This window comes from Scyliorhinus canicula, chromosome 9, assembly GCF_902713615.1.
Source record: "Scyliorhinus canicula chromosome 9, sScyCan1.1, whole genome shotgun sequence".
In the NCBI taxonomy this organism is placed as follows: domain Eukaryota; kingdom Metazoa; phylum Chordata; class Chondrichthyes; order Carcharhiniformes; family Scyliorhinidae; genus Scyliorhinus; species Scyliorhinus canicula.
The window spans coordinates 193,207,101-193,225,326 of NC_052154.1; the positions used below are offsets into that span (position 1 = coordinate 193,207,101).

General features: G+C 43.9%; 1 protein-coding gene across 2 annotated transcripts in view; it reads left to right on the top strand.

Annotated features, from left to right (window-relative positions):
• The first annotated feature begins 6,253 nt into the window (after positions 1–6,253).
• The window catches only part of tpcn2 (two pore segment channel 2), a 51,887-nt gene continuing 39,914 nt past the window's right edge, over positions 6,254–18,226 (top strand). For both annotated transcript variants that reach the window (XM_038808403.1, XM_038808404.1), the window contains exons 1-8: positions 6,254–6,625; positions 7,193–7,242; positions 9,285–9,361; positions 10,596–10,773; positions 12,933–13,049; positions 13,609–13,715; positions 15,781–15,853; positions 17,688–17,787. In XM_038808403.1, coding sequence (XP_038664331.1) covers positions 6,481–6,625; positions 7,193–7,242; positions 9,285–9,361; positions 10,596–10,773; positions 12,933–13,049; positions 13,609–13,715; positions 15,781–15,853; positions 17,688–17,787 — 847 coding nt within the window. In that variant the 5' untranslated portion in view covers positions 6,254–6,480. The remainder of the gene's footprint in view (positions 6,626–7,192; positions 7,243–9,284; positions 9,362–10,595; positions 10,774–12,932; positions 13,050–13,608; positions 13,716–15,780; positions 15,854–17,687; positions 17,788–18,226) is intronic.

Below are 18,226 nucleotides of genomic sequence, written 5' to 3' on the forward strand. Positions count from 1 at the left end.
TGGAGTGGGATTTGAACCCAAATCTTTCAATTCAGGCAGGAGAGTACTACCATCTGAAATTGATAACACATTAAACTAGGCACAAGGAGATCAATGATGACACCAGTACACCTAGTATCATAAAACTATGTCAAAGACGAGCAGGAAGCTTCTCCTGCTGTCGTTGCTAGGTAGGGCTCAATCCCTCATCCAACATCATTTAATACAGATCATCTGGTCATCACCACATTGTTATTTGTGGAATATTGCTGTATTCAAATCAGCATGTCATGGATTGAACATGCAAGACTCACTCTGAGTCACTGGAGATTGTGACGGTGAATTTTAAATGGCGTGTAAAGGACTTTCTGTTTCGTTATTTACAAGAAACATCATTATGCCATAATTTGAATCTCCATTGGCTGGAAATCATAGCAGTATTTCCAGTATTTACAGAAATTGTGAATTTGTTTATTTGCAGGCTCCAAAAAGTGTTTTTCTTCATTTGAAACTTTACAAGTGTACCTCTAGTTGAAGGTGAAGTGTTGACAGAGCTATAGGGAAAGATCAAGGTACTGGGGATAATTGGTAGCTCTTTCTAATGGCTGAAATGACCTCCATCTGTGCTGTATGACTCTGTGATTCAGTCTTTAATACAAATAGGAAGATGTTTGTGCCCTATGTTCTATGTTTGAAGGACCAAACAATAAACAAGCAATCTTCACTGTGAAAATCAGATGTAATATTTCAGTTGAAAATTATGTGTAAAAGTGAAACTGATTAATGCCTCAGCTACTCACTCAGGATGGGAAACTCAGAGATAATTTTGTTTAAATTCAGCAGTAATGCTCAGATTCGCCGCTGTGTTAGTGTTCCATTCCTATACAGAATGTCATCTGGGGCACACTGCAATGTAAACTGTTTAAGTGGCAGCAATAAATTGAGTTTTGGTGATGAAATCATTAAATCTGATTTTGAGAATTTGTTAAATTGGATACTCATATGTTTAGGTACAATAACACAACTTCTCATTCAGAAGAATAAACACGGCTCCAATATTTAAGAGGAGTTTGCTTTTCGTTTGAACCGATCTGCTTCATCCCCCCCCTCCCACAACCCGAGTACATTGTGAAAATAAAGGTTCAGCGTGTCTTACACTAATGGAAAAAAGGTTGAATATTGATGTGACAATAGCAATTTTGAGCACTTCACTTAAGCCCATGCCTCCACCCTATCCCAGTAACCCCACCCAACCATTTTTGGACACTAAGGGCAATTTATCATGGCCAATCCACATAACTACACATCTTTGGACTGTGGGAGGAAACCGGAGCACTCGGAGGAAACCCACGCAGACATGAGGAGAACATGCAGACTCCGCACAGACAGTGACCCAAGCTGAGAATCGAACCTGGGACCCTGGCGTTGTGAAGCCACCCATTTGGTAATACACTTGATACCCATTTGGTAATACAAGTAATACCCTTATCCCAAAAGAGAGAGGGGGAGAGAGAGCCCTGTTTTCAGTCTGTTTGCTCTGCTGCGAAACGGCCGAGCAATCTCACGACAGTGGGTGCAGCCTGGCCTGTGTTACCTCACTACTTGTGTATTTCCAAGGGGTCATGGGTGGGTCTGTCTAGCAGCCTCTGTTTCAATATCCAACACTTTGCATTTTAATGTCTCTTCCTTAGATGGTGAGTTTCGATGGATCTCTGAATAATAGAAAATGTCTTTCTCTTCACATTCCCTTGGGGATGACTTGTTTATTTTTACCTATTACCTTAGAAGATGGCTTTGCATTTTTAGGTAGTTCTGTCTCCTTTCAAATTGCAGCCTTTGCAGTCAGTTGAAAATTTAAATTATATTTTCAAAAATAAACGGGCATAGCCTCGTGACAGATGTAAGCAGGCACTTGCATAAATGAGAGTCTTTCATCAACAACAAAAATATTATTTAAAAGGCAAGAAGATATGGAACTGTTGGAAATACACAATTGCCCTGGGCAATCTTCAAGAGAAAAAATATTAGCAGTCCCAATTTGGGTTCAGGTCCCTTCTCATACCCAACACAATGACCTGGATTCACCCTTTAATAATAATAATAATAATAATAATCTTTATTAGTGTCACAAGTAGGCTTACGTTAACACTGCAATGAGGTTACTGTGAAAATCCCCTAGTCGCCACACTCCGGCGCCTGTTCGGGTACACAGGGATAATTCATAATGCCCAAATTACCTAACAACACGTCTTTCAGGACTTGTGGGAGAAAACCGGAGCACCCGGAAGAATCCCACGCTGACACAGGGAGAACGTGCAGACTCCGCACAGGCAGTGACCTAAGCCGGGAATCGAACCTGGGACCCTGGCGCTGTGAAGCAACAGTGCTAACCACTGTGCTATTGTGCCACCCTCTTACAAATGCTGATGGCTGTCCTATGCAGTTTCAGGATATTCCATTTTTAATTTAGCTTTCCAACGTTTGGTGTTTCTTTTCCTTTATGGGAACAGGTTTTAAATCTTAGTTTGGAAAACAAGAACTCCCCTGACTCCAACTCTGACTTATGTTTGAGCCCAAGGTTTTTTTGTACTTGAATGACAACCTGGGATAGTGCGCGTCAATTCCAGCCCCACTTGAACCTGGAGTTGCAACACAGGTAAAATGAGATTTTATTTAAAATACCCGAGGTCCTGAGTGGTGTCCCTCAGGGATCCGTGTTGGGCCCACAATTGTTCACAATCTACACAGATGATTTGGAGTTGGGGGATCAAGGGCAATGTGTCCAAGTTTGCAGATGACACTAAGATGAGTGGTAAAGCGAAAAGTGCAGAGGATACTAGAAGTCTGCAGAGGGATTTGGATATGTTAAGTGAATGGGCTAGGGTCTGGCAGATGGAATACAATGTTGACAAATGTGAGGTTATCCATTTTGGTAGAAATAACACCAAATGGGATTATTATTTAAACGATAAAATATTAAAGCATGCTGCTGTGCAGAGAGACCTGGGTGTGCTAATGCATGAGTCACAGAAAGTTGGTTTACAGGTGCAACAGGTGATTAAGAAAGTAAATGGAATTTTGTCATTCATTGCTAGAGGGATGGAGTTTAAGACTAGGGAGGTTATGCTGCAATTGTATAAGGTGTTAGTGAGGCCACACCTGGAGTATTGTGTTCAGTTTTGGTCTCCTTACTTGAGAAAGGACGTACTGGCACTGGAGGGTGTGCAGAGGAGATTCACGAGGTTAATCCCAGAGCTGAAGGGGTTGGATTACGAGGAGAGGTTGAGTAGACTGGGACTGTACTCGTTGGAATTTAGAAGGATGAGGGGGGATCTTATCGAAACATTTAAAATTATGAAGGGAATAGATAGGATAGATGCGGGCAGGTTGTTTCCACTGGCAGGTGAAAGCAGAACTAGGGGGCATAGCCTCAAAATAAGGGGAAGTAGATTTAGGACTGAGTTTAGGAGGAACTTCTTCACCCAAAGGGTTGTGAATCTATGGAATTCCTTGTCCAGTGAAGCAGTTGAGGCTCCTTCATTAACTGTTTTTAAGGTAATGATAGATAGTTTTTTGAAGAAAAAAGGGATTAAGGGTTATGGTGTTCGGGCCGGAAAGTGGAGCTGAGTCCACAAAAGATCAGCCATGATCTCATTGAATGATGGAGCAGGCTTGAGGGGCCAGGTGGCCTACTCCTGCTCCTAGTTCTTATGTTCTTATGCCCTTGGTTGATCCCAATAAACTGCAGTCACCAGGTTTGTAAGTTAATCACAAGTAACCTTTTATAATGTGTAGTATTATAATTAGACAGAAAATGTAACTGACTATAATACCCCTTTCCCAACACTCCCTTCCTAACTCCCCCCATTCTCTCTACATAGACAAACAACACGAGGGAAAAGGTGAAGAAAATATTAATAAAACTAAAAGGATAAAGATCTTTGCACCAGGATGATTTCCGATTAGTGTCTTTCTGAAGTTCCCCTTTCATTTTAATACTTCTTCCTTCTAGGCTTGAGATGGTTTTCTCCGACAGGGTTGTCTCGTTTCACTGCAGACTCAGCAATTTCACGTTCTCAGCAAAAGATGTGCCAAGCACTCACTGCTTTCAGAATAATAAAACAATTCTTTCAGTTCAGCAAACAGGAGAGAGGGTTCCTTTCACTTCCAAGGACTAAACACTTGGGCCCAGTTCTCTCAGCATCCCGCAGGAACCAATCACTGACCATGGTCAAGCAGAACAATCTGTGGCCAACCCACCGGTTGCCATCAGCCAATCGAACCAACGCCTTCCAATCTTGGGTCCTAATATCCTCTCGATGCTGAAGAGTCTGGCTATAAACAAAAGCTGGGAACACATCCTGACAAGCTGGCTGCTTCAACCGTGAATCTTCTGCTTGAAGGCACATCCTGAATATGAGTCCACAGGCCAAAATAATAATATAACACAAGAAAAGAAAACAAGGGAATAAACAGGAAGAACTGTTACAGTTCCCAACGTGATGACCTGGATTTACAAAAATTGATGGCTGTCCTATGCAGTTTCAGGACATTCAATTTTTAATTTAACTTTCCAACATTTGGAGCTTCTTTTTCTTTGTGAGAACAGGTATTGAATCTCATGGATTGGGAGAAGAGAGGAGCAATTTAATGGGGAAAAAATCTCCTTTTTGGCACATTTAATGGGGTGTTTGGGCGCCGAGAATGACCCTGCTATCAAACAGGACTCTTATTTCTAGTTTCTGCGATGAACGCCCAGCCGAGACCGCACTTATTGTCATTTCCTGCACTGATGAGCTCAGTCATTTTAAAATGCCACCCAAGTCTCTCAACACCTCAGTGTGGCCTCTAGACCCTTCCCCCCCCCAAAATGCCACAACTTACTTGTTGGGGGGTTCTCGAGTCCCCCCTCACCCCACCTGATAAGAGCTAGGCACCCTGGCAGTGTAGAGTGACCGTGCCAGACTGGCAATGCCTGGGTGATAGTGAGAGTGCCATGGTGTCACCCTAACCAGAGCCCTTCGTTGGCCTCGGAGACCCTCCAGGTCCACGTTTGTGTAGAGCACAGCTAAACGGCACCATGGTGATGTCTCCCAGGCATGGGTGTTCAATCCCAGGCCTTGGGGGAGTCCGGTGTAGACCTATTAGCACAGTGGACTAAACAGCTGGCCTGTAATGTAGAACAAGGCCAGCAGCGCAGGTTCAATTCCCATACCAGCCTCCCCGAACAGGCGCCGGAATGTAGCGACGAGGGGCTTTTCACAGTAACTTCATTTAAGCCTACTCATGACAATAAGTGATGATTATTATTATTATGTAAGTGAGGCTAACTGCTCACTTAAATATGCAAATCTGGATCCTGCCCAGTAAGGGTGGGATGTCTCACGGCGTCTTGCGAGATCTCATTTAGATCTTGCGAGGCTTCCCAAGCATCGCAAATCTCGCAAGAGACCTCTCATGAGATTTAACGACCTTGCCACATCCTGAATCAAGCGCGACAAGGCCGTTAGATCGGGTCCAAGAGCTCTCCTGACTATGAATTATTTTTAAGCCCAAATTTCATCCAAGGTGTCACCAAATGCCTCTCTTGACAATTCCTTAAACAAGAACAGGTTTTAATGAGATGCCACCAGACCCGCTAGCATTTCCTGCTATTTAAAAATGTGCAAGTTAGGAGGATTGGCCATGACCAATGCGCGGGGGTTACGGGGATAGGGCGGGGGGTGAGTAAGCCCAAGTAGAGTGCTGTTTCAGAAGGTCAGCATATACTCGATAGGCTGAATGGCCTCCTTCTGCACTGTTGTGATCTAATGGATATGTTTGGCTGACCAACAAATGGGACATTAAACTGGATTCGGAGATCTTTGCTGATCAGTAATTCTATGTAAATTCTATGAAATTCTATGAAAAAAAGGCACTGGGTTTGATTTGCTAAAGTTTCCGTTGTAAATTCTGGGGTGTAATTGTTGTGACCCCTTTAAAAGTGGCGGACAGGTCTGTCTGATCGGGTATGGGGGCTGCTGGCAATGTCCTGCTAATTACCATTTGCCATGTGAGCACTTACCTGCAGCCAGGTGAGGGAGGTTGCACCTGCCCTCGGCCGCCGCTTGAGGGAGCACGGGCCCGCTGGGAATTGTAGTCCAGCCGGGCGGAGCGGCCCCTAGCGGAGCCAGGGCGGCACCTCAGCAAAGAACTACAACTCCCGGCGTGCCCGCGGCCCACACGCATGCGCCCTGGCGCCGGGGTTAAAGCGCTGGCAGCTGAGAAGTTTGGCGTTAACTTTTCTCCAGTCTTAGTGCCGGAAATTGGAGGGAAGCGGAGGAGGGAGAGGTTGTTGGGGAAAAGTTAGCCAGCTTGTTTTCCTTTTGTAAACTCTGAGCCAGGGGGAAAGTGCAATTAGTTTCTGAATGAAGCAAAGTTTGTTGTGAGTTGAGTTGAGTGACTGAACCCCTCCCTCCTCCCCGGGAGTCTTCCCCTCTTCACAGGACTGACGGAGCTGCCATGGAGACTGAGCCGCTCCTCGGGCGCCGCAGATCCTCCTGGCAGAAGCTGGGAACAGACGAGAGTCGCAAGTCGGATTCCTCGGGGCCCCGGAGCAGCAGCAGCCGCAACAACAGCAGCAGCAGCAGCGGCAGCAGCCAGCTAGGTACAGGGAGGAAAGGGTTAACACCCAGCAACTGGCTGGCTGGCAGGGAGGGAGGGAGGGAGGGGGACAAGGTACCGTGGGTAGCATGGTGGTTAGCACAATTGCTTCACAGCTCCAGGGTCCCGGGTTCGATTCCCAGCTTCGATTCCCAGCTTGGGTCACTGTCTGTGCGGAGTCTGCACCTTCTCCCCGTGTCTGTGTGGGTTTCCTCCCACCGCTCAAAGATGTGCAGGTTAGGTGGATTGGCTGTGCTAAATTGCCCTTAGTGTTGGGTGGGGTTACTGGGTTATGGGGATAGGGTGTGGGCTTGGGTAGGGTGCTCTTTCACAGAGCTGGTGCAGACTCGATGGGCCAAATGTCCTCCTTCTGCACTGTAAATGCTATGAACTAGGTGGGAGGGGAGGGAGGGGATCAGGTATTTGGGTGCAGTCATTCACTCGTTCATTTTTAAAAATTGTTTACCAGATTTTTGTGACCCAGAAAAATTAAGATTAGTAATGTGAAATACTCAATTTCCAGCCTGGCAGGTGAGCTTATATACTGAAGGACATGTTTTTAAATTGACAGATGACTTGTACATTCAGCAAGCTGCTGTGTTTATTGAAGATGCCATCAAGGTATGTTTTCACTTCTTTAAAAACAATTGCATGTTTCACACTGTGAATTAATAGTTCTACAAAAAATCCCTTCTGGCTTTTGTCTAAACCATTTATGAAATTGTCAGAGGCAAATTAAAAGGAAGTTGAATTGATTATTTAGTTAAAATGGGTACTGATTGCATTTTGCCTATAAGCGTGCTAGTGTCAACTTGAGAATTCTGTCACTGACTTAAAGTTAAATCCTGTTGTTGCAGGTTCAGGATGTTGTCATTTGCTGATCACAAATGTTTACTCAAGTAATTAATCATTTACTGGGTATTTTTTTCAAAACGAAAATATGGAGTCAGTGTCTTTAAGTATCTGCACATTGCACTATTTTGCAGAATGAATGTTGCATGAAATTGCTGTGGCAGTTTAATAGGGGTGGGAGGAAGGAAATAGCACAAGCATCGCCAAAGAGAAATGTTTCTTGTGGTAGATTTAAAACATTTAGAGTACCCAATTATTTTTTCCCATTTAAGGGGCAATTTAGTGTGGCTGATAGTTCAGGCAGTGTCCTATTGGGCCCTGCTCCACCAACATGCCGACTCCCTCCCCACCACCGTCCAGGGTCCCAGGTTCGATTCCCAGCTTGGGTCACTCTCTGTGCGGAGTCTGCACGTTCTCCCCGTTTCTGCGTGGGTTTCCTCCGGGTGCTCCGGTTTCCTCCCACAGTCCAAAGATGTGCAGGTTAGGTGGATTGGCCATGATAAATTGCCTTTTGTGTCCAAAAAGGTTAGATGGGGTTACTGGGTTACAGGGATAGGGTGGCGGTGTAGGTTTAAGTGGTAGGGTGCTCTTTCCAAGGGCTGATGCAGACTCGGTGGGCTTAATGGCCTCCTTCTGCACTGTAAATTCTATGATTCAATCCACCTACCCTGCACATCTTTGGGTTGTGGGGGTGAGACCCACACAGACACGGGGAGAATGTGCAAACTCCACACGGGCAGCGACCCAGGGCCGGGATCGAACCTGGGACCTCAGCACGTGAAGCAGCAGTGCTAACCACTGTGCTACCGTGCCACCCGTTTCTTGTGATAATTGAAGGAGAATTGTTGGCCAGGCCATGGAGAAAACTGCTTTTCAAATAGTGTCTTCGTTAAATATCTTGGCAGGAAGGCAGCACCTCCAATGCCTTGTCTCTGTGCTTCACAGGTTGGACCAAATGGCTTTTGTCCTGTAATCTCAGCACTTATTATTTATGGTAACTTAAATCTGTAATCCTGTTTCTGACTGCTGCCCATTACAATAATAATCTTTATTAGTGTCACAAGTGGGCTTACATTAACACTGCAATGAAGTTACTGTGAAAATCCCCTAGCCACCACATTCCGGCACCTGTTCGGGTACACAGAGGGAGAATTCAGAATGTCCAATTCGCCTAACAGAACGTCTTTCGGGATATGTGGGAGGAAACCGGAGCACCTGGAGGAAACCCACGCAGACACGGGTAGAACGTGCAGACTCCACACAGACAGTGACCTAAGCCGGGAATCGAACCTGGGACCCTGGCGCTGTGAAGCAACAGTGCTAACCACTGTGCTACCGTTTTGCACCCTTTCTATCTCCTTGGCTGCATTTTGCCTCTGTCCGGCACACCTCCAGTGTGAACCTGTTTAGTGCGCTTGTGGTAGCAACTTACAACACAGATATTTAAGCCGACTTCAAAATAAGGAGTGGTGCTGATTGCTGATCATGCATCATAACACTGCAATAGGCACTTTGCATAACCTCCGCCTTTACCGATCTAAACATTTAGTTATTTGTTTTGTGACCTCGTTCCCATGTGATTACATTGATATTCTTCTGTCCCATTAGATTTGAGATATTGGTTCTTCCATTCCGACTAACTTTTCTCAACCTCTTTTTTTTTTTAATGAATGAATAGTTATTTTTAAATGACATGACGTGAATTGTTCAAGTACCTCTTGATTTGTGTTAATAAGCCAACCTGAATTCTGCAGCCGCAGTCACTGAATTTGTTCTCTGTCTGACCTGGCTTTTTTTTATCTTGCTTGCAGTATCGTACCATAAATCATAGAGTAGATTCCCGGTCCTTACGCCTTTATCGATGGTACTACTCAGCGGCTTGTCAATGGTAAGACCAGTATTGTAGAGACTTTTTTTTTTTCTCCCAACACTTTGACAAGACCGGATGCTTTTTGTAGTGAACTTGCTGTGGTTTTATCTTTGTGATGACCTGTTGGATAGGACAGAATGTGTCTTCATTTTTAGCTTTTTAAGATGTCTGCCTTGGATAGATGAAGAGAATGATGCAGCTTTGGTAGTCAGAAGGTGTTTGAAAGATATTGGATACAAAAGGAAATAGAGCAGCATGAGGCAATAAGTTTTTTGGACAAATAAGCAAATAGTTGGGACAAATGTGTGTCGCACACATTGGGGGGGAAAAAAAGTTGGAAGGGATGAATTTCGGGGAACAGTGCTGGGCCCACTTCTGCAGTACAAAGAGATCATTCAGCACAATCTGATTCTGGGCTAGTATATAGATGCAACAAGTAATTAGGAAAGCTAATAGAATGCTATTGTTTATCGTGAGCGGAATTGATTACGGGAGTACGGAGGTTATGCTCAGTTGTACAGGGAATTGGTGAGACCACCTCTGGAATATTATGTACAGTATTGGTCGTCTCATTTGAAGAAATATGTAAATGCTTCAACAGCCGCACAGAAGGTTTACTGGACATACCAGAAGTGGGCAATTTGGCTTATGACGAGAGGTTAGGTTTGTATCCGCTAGACTTTAGAAGGGTAAGAGGTAACTTGATTAAAACCTTGAGGGGTACTGACAGGGTGGAGAATCTAGACCTGGGGGGAGGGGGGGGTGTCACTGTTTAAAAATACGGGGTCACTAAGATGGAGATGAGAAGGTTTTTGAGTATCGTGGATCTCTACAACTCTCTTCCTCAAAAGGCAGTGGAAGCTGAATCTTTGAATATGTTTGAGGCAGAGCTGGATAAACTCTTGATTAACGAGGGGGTGAAAGAATACCTGGGATATGCAGGAATGTGGGGTTGGGGTTAGCCAGATTAACCATGACTTTATTGAATGGGGGAGCAGACTGGAGGGGCCGTGTGGCCTGCTCCTGCTCCTAATTTGTACGTTTGTATCTCTGACTGCTGGCAACATAAAAGTAATTGTTTAGCAGGCAGATAAAGACCTTTTTTGAAGATGCTGACATTATTGGAAGTGGGCTGAGGTTGTCAAGGGTGTGTCGGAGTTTTTCCCATTGCTCTTCACGAGCATGTTACAACAGGTTAAATTGCTGCTGTGTCTCCCTGTTGATTTTTACTTTTGCGCCATTCTTTTCTCAGGGTTTTGAACACTGCTATTTTGGTGATTTTGGCCATGGCCTTTTTTGAGAAACCTTCATCTTTGAGTGTAACATCCGATCTCCGATTCCGCCAAGTACTCTGGGAGCCTCCCTGTGGATTGACTGAAGGCATTGAAGCAATTTGTCTTCTCTTATTCATTGTAGATGTAGTGATCAAGGTAAGTGTTTTTGAAATTAACCATTGCCCAAAGATGCTTAATGAATTCGGAAATATCACAGACGTTCTTTTTGGTACAGTTTAAGTCTATAGGTTCCATTCTTCTGCAAGAAGTTTTTTAGTTAAATATTCAAATAAAAAAAATTCTAGATTGGATTTAAATTTGAACTTTACTTTTCTTGAACTGCAAGGATGCTGTTGGTATTTAGTGCTTCTAACCAATATCTAAATATGCATAGTGGTTAGCACTGCCGCCTCGCAGTGTCAGGGACCCGGGTTCAATTCTGGCCTTGGAGTGACTGTGGAGTTTGCACATTCTCCCCGTGTCTGTGTGGGTTTCCTCCGGGTGCTCCCACAGTCCAAAGATGTGTAAACTAGGTGGATTGGCCATGATCACATAATCAAAGTGTGGGGTTACAGGGATAGGGCAGGGGAGTGGGCCTACATAGAGTGCTCTTTTGGGATGGTGGGGGGGGGGGGGGGGGGTAATTGCACACCCAGTGGGCTGAATGGCCTCCTTCTGCACCACATAGAGTCTATGGAAGTTTGACAGATAACAGAGGACTCTTGATTGAAGCTTCGACTCAGTTGTGGCAACGAGCATTGTATTCTTAACCTAAAACATTTTTAGTGGTGAATGTTGCAGTCTTTCCTGCGTGTGAGGGCTGTAACTGCATCTGAAGTTCTGGGAGGACGTTTGCACCCTCCCTTAATTCCCAATTACCCTGTTTCAGGGACACATTCTCTCCACATCCACCCTGTCAAGACCCCTTAAAATTTAAGGTTTCAGTCAAGTTGCCTCTTACACTCCACTCCAGTGGATACAAGCTGAGCCAGTCCAACCTTTCATCATAAGACCCAGTCCTGGTATTAGCCTAGTAAACCTTTTTTGTACTACTCTGTGTGTTTACATCCTTCCTTATTTAAGGAGATCAATACCGTACATGGTACGGAATGGAGTGGAACCAGAGGTGTGTAGGGAAACCTAAAATTAAAAAATAGATGACATAATGTAAAAACTGTGTTGAGCGGAAGGCAGCCCTCTAATGGGCAGTTCTTCAGTTCAGTACAGTTCCTTACTAGAACTTGCTTCTCCCATTGTCAATGGATCTACTCTGCAGCCCCGGGAGTCTCCAAAGCTACATTGCAAAAAGGTAAGGCTGCAGTTTCAGACATGGTCAGTGCTGTACTCTCCTGCTCTGCCACTGACTGGAAGATTCAGGCTGTGCTGCAGAGAGTGGTGGATGTCCTGATGCTACTCGATTGTTGCAGAAGGCCAGTATAATCATAGAATGATAGAAAAGCTACAGCACCGATTCGGCCTATCTTGTCCATGTCAGCCCAAGGACACCTAGGTGCCCTTTCTACTCCCACCTTACTGCACCTGTCCATAGCTCTGTATCGTAGAACAATTGAGGTACTTTTTCAAAAGAGTTTAGGGTCTCTGCCTCCACCACCAACTCGGGCAGCGAATTCCAGACTCCCTCTACCCTCTGCATAAAATGGTTCTTCCTCATGTCCCCTCTACACTGTCTGCCTCTTATCTTGAATCTATGTCCCCTGGTTCTAGAATTCTCCACCAGGGGAAACAATTTTTAATCCAGTGATAATGTCCATTGTTTGTACTTGTGTTGATTTTTCATCTGGCATCGGATCCAATGTTATGCTACATGTATTTGGCACCAAAGAGCCTTGTTGGCAGTAACTTGGTTGCGGATGTTTTGAGTTTGTCACTTTAACTGCTTCATCTGAAACTCTACGAAAACAAACATGGTGGGAAAATCCAATATTGCTGAAAAGAGACTCTTCTCGCCAATCTCGACAAATCGACCATCACCCTCTTTTTTTTCCTGGAGCATAAATTGTGACGGCTTAAATTTGGGATTTTGTATTTGTTCTGATGAGTGCAAGACAAAAAACTTCAACATGCCTGGCTTTTTTTCAGCAATTTTGGAAGTGGAAATTCTTGTTCTATAACTTAATTATTTTTTGTGGTTCTCTGGAATACTCTCATAGAACATACAACATAGAACATTACAGCGCAGTACAGGCCCTTCGGCCCTCGATGTTGTGCTGACCGTGCGGATATGTTGACTAGCTCCTCTTACTGTGAAGTGAGCTGATTTGTTGTTTTTGATTCCTCAACACTATTTTATACAGAGCTATTTATTAGGATGGGGAGAATTCCAAAAGTCAAAATGGCTGATTGCCTACACTCTTGTACTTGCCGCTTCCACTGTGGATTGGATTGTTTCTCTATCCTTACTTTGTGAGGAGGTAAGATATATGCCTTGAAAGTAATCAGGTACGTGTTTTTTTTATAGCTCAATCAGCTTAGTAAGGCTGATGGTGCAGATACTGTTCCAGCTGCCTAATCTGATTCCTCGTTGTTTATATCAGTATATTTCAACAATACAGTAAAATCATTGCAGTGTCACATTATTGCAGACATTGACTGTTCTTGCAGTTTTGGGAGTGGGTTTTGTGATGCACTGAAGTTGTTGCGCTTGATGCAACTACTATCAGATAAGCAAATGGTGGAAGATAGTGTTGCAAGATGTTGCGTGTAGCTTGGAACTGTCTCCATGCTTGACTCCGCACACGTCTCTGTCCGGTACATACTACCATCTAGACTCTGGTTGTTCACATCACATTGTGGGCAGTACTGTCCCCAATCACACATTTAACTCTCTCTATGGCAGACCCTTGTACTACAGGTAGCACTCCTCTTTAACTGAACCTGTGACAAACTCTACATTAGTGTCTATTATCAAGGTATAAAGTCGGCTCCTGTGTTCTGATTTGTACCGATGATATTTCTTCCGTTTGATTTAAGAGAATACGAGTTAGAAGAATTCTGCGCCCGTTCTTCCTAATCCAAAACTCCTCGCTGATGAAAAAAGCATTTAACTGCCTCCGACAAACAATACCGCAAATCACAAGGTAAAACCTTGAGCAACCTGCATGCATTTCCTTGCGATTTCAATAACAAAAATGAACGATTATGCACTTACATAGAACATAGAACAGTACAGCACAGAACAGGCCCTTCGGCCCTCAATGTTGTGCCGAGCCATGATCATCCTACTCAAACACACGTATCCACCCTATACCCGTAACCCAACAACCCCCCCCCCCCGCCCCTTAACCTTACTTTTATTAGGACACTACGGGCAATTTAGCATGGCCAATCCACCTAACCCGCACATCTTTGGACTGTGGGAGGAAACCGGAGCACCCGGAGGAAACCCACGCACACGGGGGAGGACGTGCAGACTCCACACAGACAGTGACCCAGCCGGGAATCGAACCTGGGACCCTGGAGCTGTGAAGCATTTATGCTAACTACCCTGCTGCCACTTGAAACACTTGGTACTCCAGGAAAAGTTTCTGTAATGATACTCATCTATGCAAACTTGGCAAAATGTCACTTCTTTTTTTAAAGATGGTAGTTGCTTTGCAGTGTTCGTTATAGAAAATTACTTCTCATGCTATGAAGTGTTATTATTGCAGTTTCATGATTGTATTGAATTATCTCTTGTCCGTTCCTGAACTTGTACTAAAGTGTGAAACTAAACACTTAAAATATTTTTTTGTGGACAGTGCCGAGATTTTTGAGCTAGCGAACATAAGAACATAAGAACATAAGAACTAGGAGCAGGAGTAGGCCATCTGGCCCCTCGAGCCTGCTCCGCCATTCAATTAGATCATGGCTGATCTTTTGTGGACTCAGCTCCACTTTCCGGCCCGAACACCATAACCCTTAATCCCTTTATTCTTCAAAAAACTATCTATCTTTACCTTAAAAACATGTAATGAAGGAGCCTCAACTGCTTCACTGGGCAAGGAATTCCATAGATTCACAACCCTTTGGGTGAAGAAGTTCCTCCTAAACTCAGTCCTAAATCTACTTCCCCTTATTTTGAGGCTATGCCCCCTAGTTCTGCTGTCACCCGCCAGTGGAAACAACCTGCCCGCATCTATCCTATCTATTCCCTTCATAATTTTAAATGTTTCTATAAGATCCCCCCCTCATCCTTCTAAATTCCAACGAGTACAGTCCCAGTCTACTCAACCTCTCCTCATAATCCAACCCCTTCAGCTCTGGGATTAACCTAGTGAATCTCCTCTGCACACCCTCCAGCGCCAGTACGTCCTTTATCAAGTAAGGAGACCAAAACTGAACACAATACTCCAGGTGTGGCCGCACTAACACCTTATACAATTGCAACATAACCTCCCTAGTCTTAAACTCCATCCCTCTAGCAATGAAGGACAAAATTCCATTTGCCTTCTTAATCACCTGTTGCACTTGTAAACCAACCTTCTGTGACTCATGCACTAGCACACCCAAGTCTCTCTGAACAGCGGCATGCTTTAATATTTTATCGTTTAAATAATAATCCCGTTTGCTGTTATTCCTACCAAAATGGATAACCTCACATTTGTCAACATTGTATTCCATCTGCCAGACCCGAGCCCATTCACTTAACCTATCCAAATCCCTCTGCAGACTTCCAGTATCCTCTGCACTTTTCGCTTTACCACTCATCTTAGTGTCATCTGCAAACTTGGACACATTGCCCTTGGTCCCCAACTCCAATCATCAATGTAAATTGTGAACAATTGTGGGCCCAACACGGATCCCTGAGGGACACCACTAGCTACTGATTGCCAACCAGAGAAACACTCATTTATCCCAACTCTTTGCTTTCTATTAATTAACCAATCCTCTATCCATGCTACTACTTTACCCTTAATGCCATGCATCTTTATCTTATGCAATGACTAATGTTTGTGTCGTTTGCAGTTGACAGCATTTGCGTTACAACCGCACAAATATATCGAACATTTGCCCTGGGAAATGCATAATAGTCAGTAAAAACTACTAGGATTGGTTTGAAAACGGACACATTGTGGAATATAATTGCCATAATTTTATGCTGTTATATTAGGGGGATAAAGATTTTAAACTACTTTGCATTTCTTTGCTTCCCTTTTAAAACAGTGTGATGCTGCTTTTAGCCTTGCACCTGTTGTTGTTCACTATGATCGCCATGTTGCTGTTCACTCGAGTCCAGGTAGGCTACTTTCATGATGAAGTTACTTTGATTTAATGTGTGCCACAGATTATCTTAGAAAAACTTTTAAAAATTGATACGAGTACGGATTTTTTTTTTCAGTTCTCAATATTTTATCACATGCCTCATTGTAACTTTGTTGAATTATTAACATAGAAAAATATCTGAAGAGGAATTGTATGGGGCTCCTACTGTAGTCCACCTTTTTAGTTTTCCGCTTATTCTTGCTCCTTCAACTATATCAACTTACTCGACTACCTTGCTCGGCTAAAACTAGTGTGTTCCACACTTGTGTCCTGGCTCATTCAGCCTCTGGCACCCAAAGTTTTCGTCTTGTCCTAATACTTAAATCATTTTTACTTTCTGCCTCCTGTTCCCAGGTAGCGCAAGTCTTCAGTAATTATACCACATTTTAGTACTAGAGAACAGCATTTAAAAAAAATTTAAAAATAAAAGTTAATTGATGGAATGTGGGTGTTGCTGGGCTGGGCCAGTGTTGATTGCTCCATTGCTAATCACCCTTTAACTTAGTGGCTTGCTCGGCTATTTCAGAGGGCATTTAAGAGTCGCCGACATTGCTGTGGATCTAGCGTCAAAAAAAGAAGGCCAGAACAGGCAAGGACGGTAGATTTCCTTCCCTAAAGACAATACTGAATCCAGATTGGATTTTACGATGATTGACAATAGTTCCGTGGTCAGGGTGTGGATTTTTATTGAACTCTAATTTCACCATCTTACTACCAGCTTGGTGAGCTACAAATCCAGGTCCCTGGGGCGTTAGCCTGGGTCTCTGGATTGGTTGGCCAGTGCCAATATGAAAAATGAAATGAAAATCGCTTATTGTCACGAGTAGGCTTCAATGAAGTTACTGTGAAAAGTCCCTAGTCACCACATTCCGGTGCCTGTTCAGGGAGGCTGGTACGGGAATTGAACCGTGCTGCTGGCCTGCTTTGTCTGCTTTAAAAGCCAGCGATTTAGCCCAGTGAGCTAAACCAGCCCCTACCGATAAGATGTGAAGACATGAAAGGGTAAAAGCTATAATCAGAAAATTATAGAATTTACAGTGCAGAGGGAGGCCATTCGGCCCATCGGGTCTGCACTGACCCTTTGGAACGAGCACCCTACCTAAGCCCACACCTCCACCCTATCCTCATAACCCAGTGGAAGGAAACCGGAGCACCCGGAGGGAACCCACGAGGATACCCACGCAGACACGGGGAGAACGTGCAGACTCCGCATGGACAGTGACCCAAGCCGGGAATCAAATCTGGGACCCTGGAGCTGTGAAGCAACAGTGCCGCCCACGACCAGAGTTTTGTACCTTCAAATTATTGGGTGGGGTTGTGGCATTTGGTACACTTGGCTCCAACCTCCACTCCATTCAGAATACTCAAGAGAGGGGAAATCATTCTGTGGATATTGTGGGCTTCAATCTTTTTATAAGGTCTCTGACAGAGAAGAGAATTTGGTGGAAAAGGGAGGGGAAGGAGGGTGGCGGTGCAAGAAGATGGGGGATGCAGCTGTCCACGACAAAGAGCACTTTTTCTGGAGAGTGCCAAGAAAACTTGCAGACAGAATATATCCAATTCAGCGGGTCAAAGATCAATAGAGTTAATTACCTTCATGAGACGAATAAGTTTGATAACGTGAGACTTTTAACCCTGAAAGGTGTGTACAACCATCTAGTATTTATTATGCACACCAGTTTGCTTTACATTTGGCATCTTGTGGTTTTGAGCTATTGTGATCCTCAGTCATGTTCAATAGGAAGGTACGAAGCATAGTTTCTCACATTGATGGGTATTTCTCCTTTTTTTTTCTGAAACTCATCAAGACTAATGAAGACGATAAAGAATGGAAGACATATTTTCGGAATTTGTCGGAGTCTTTGACCTCCTTATTAGTGCTGCTAACAACAGCCAACAACCCTGATGGCAAGTCTTGGAATCCTCCCTCTCGCTGAATAATATGTTTCTGCACCATCCTCCCGTGTTTGGATGATTACATTCAAGGGAAATATGTTTTAATATCCTGTCTGATAAGTTTGTGCAGATTAATCACAACCAGGAAATCTCTGTCAAAACCTAGCTTTCCGTAGTGAACTAAACCAATAAATAAAAGAAGACTTTGATTATCTGTAGTTAAAGCACTTAATGTTGCAACAGGACTGGCCTTTAGTTCAATTGAACCATGGTCGATTTTGGTGACCAAGGCCATCTATATCTTAGTTGAACAAAAGTCCTGTGACAACCCTTGATTTTAAAACTCTTTCTAGGCTATGGATTATATGAAAATAAAGTTTTTGAGTGACCATCCTTTGAACCCGGGCACAGAGCGTCAGCATAGTATGTGACTTGGTTAATAATCTTTATT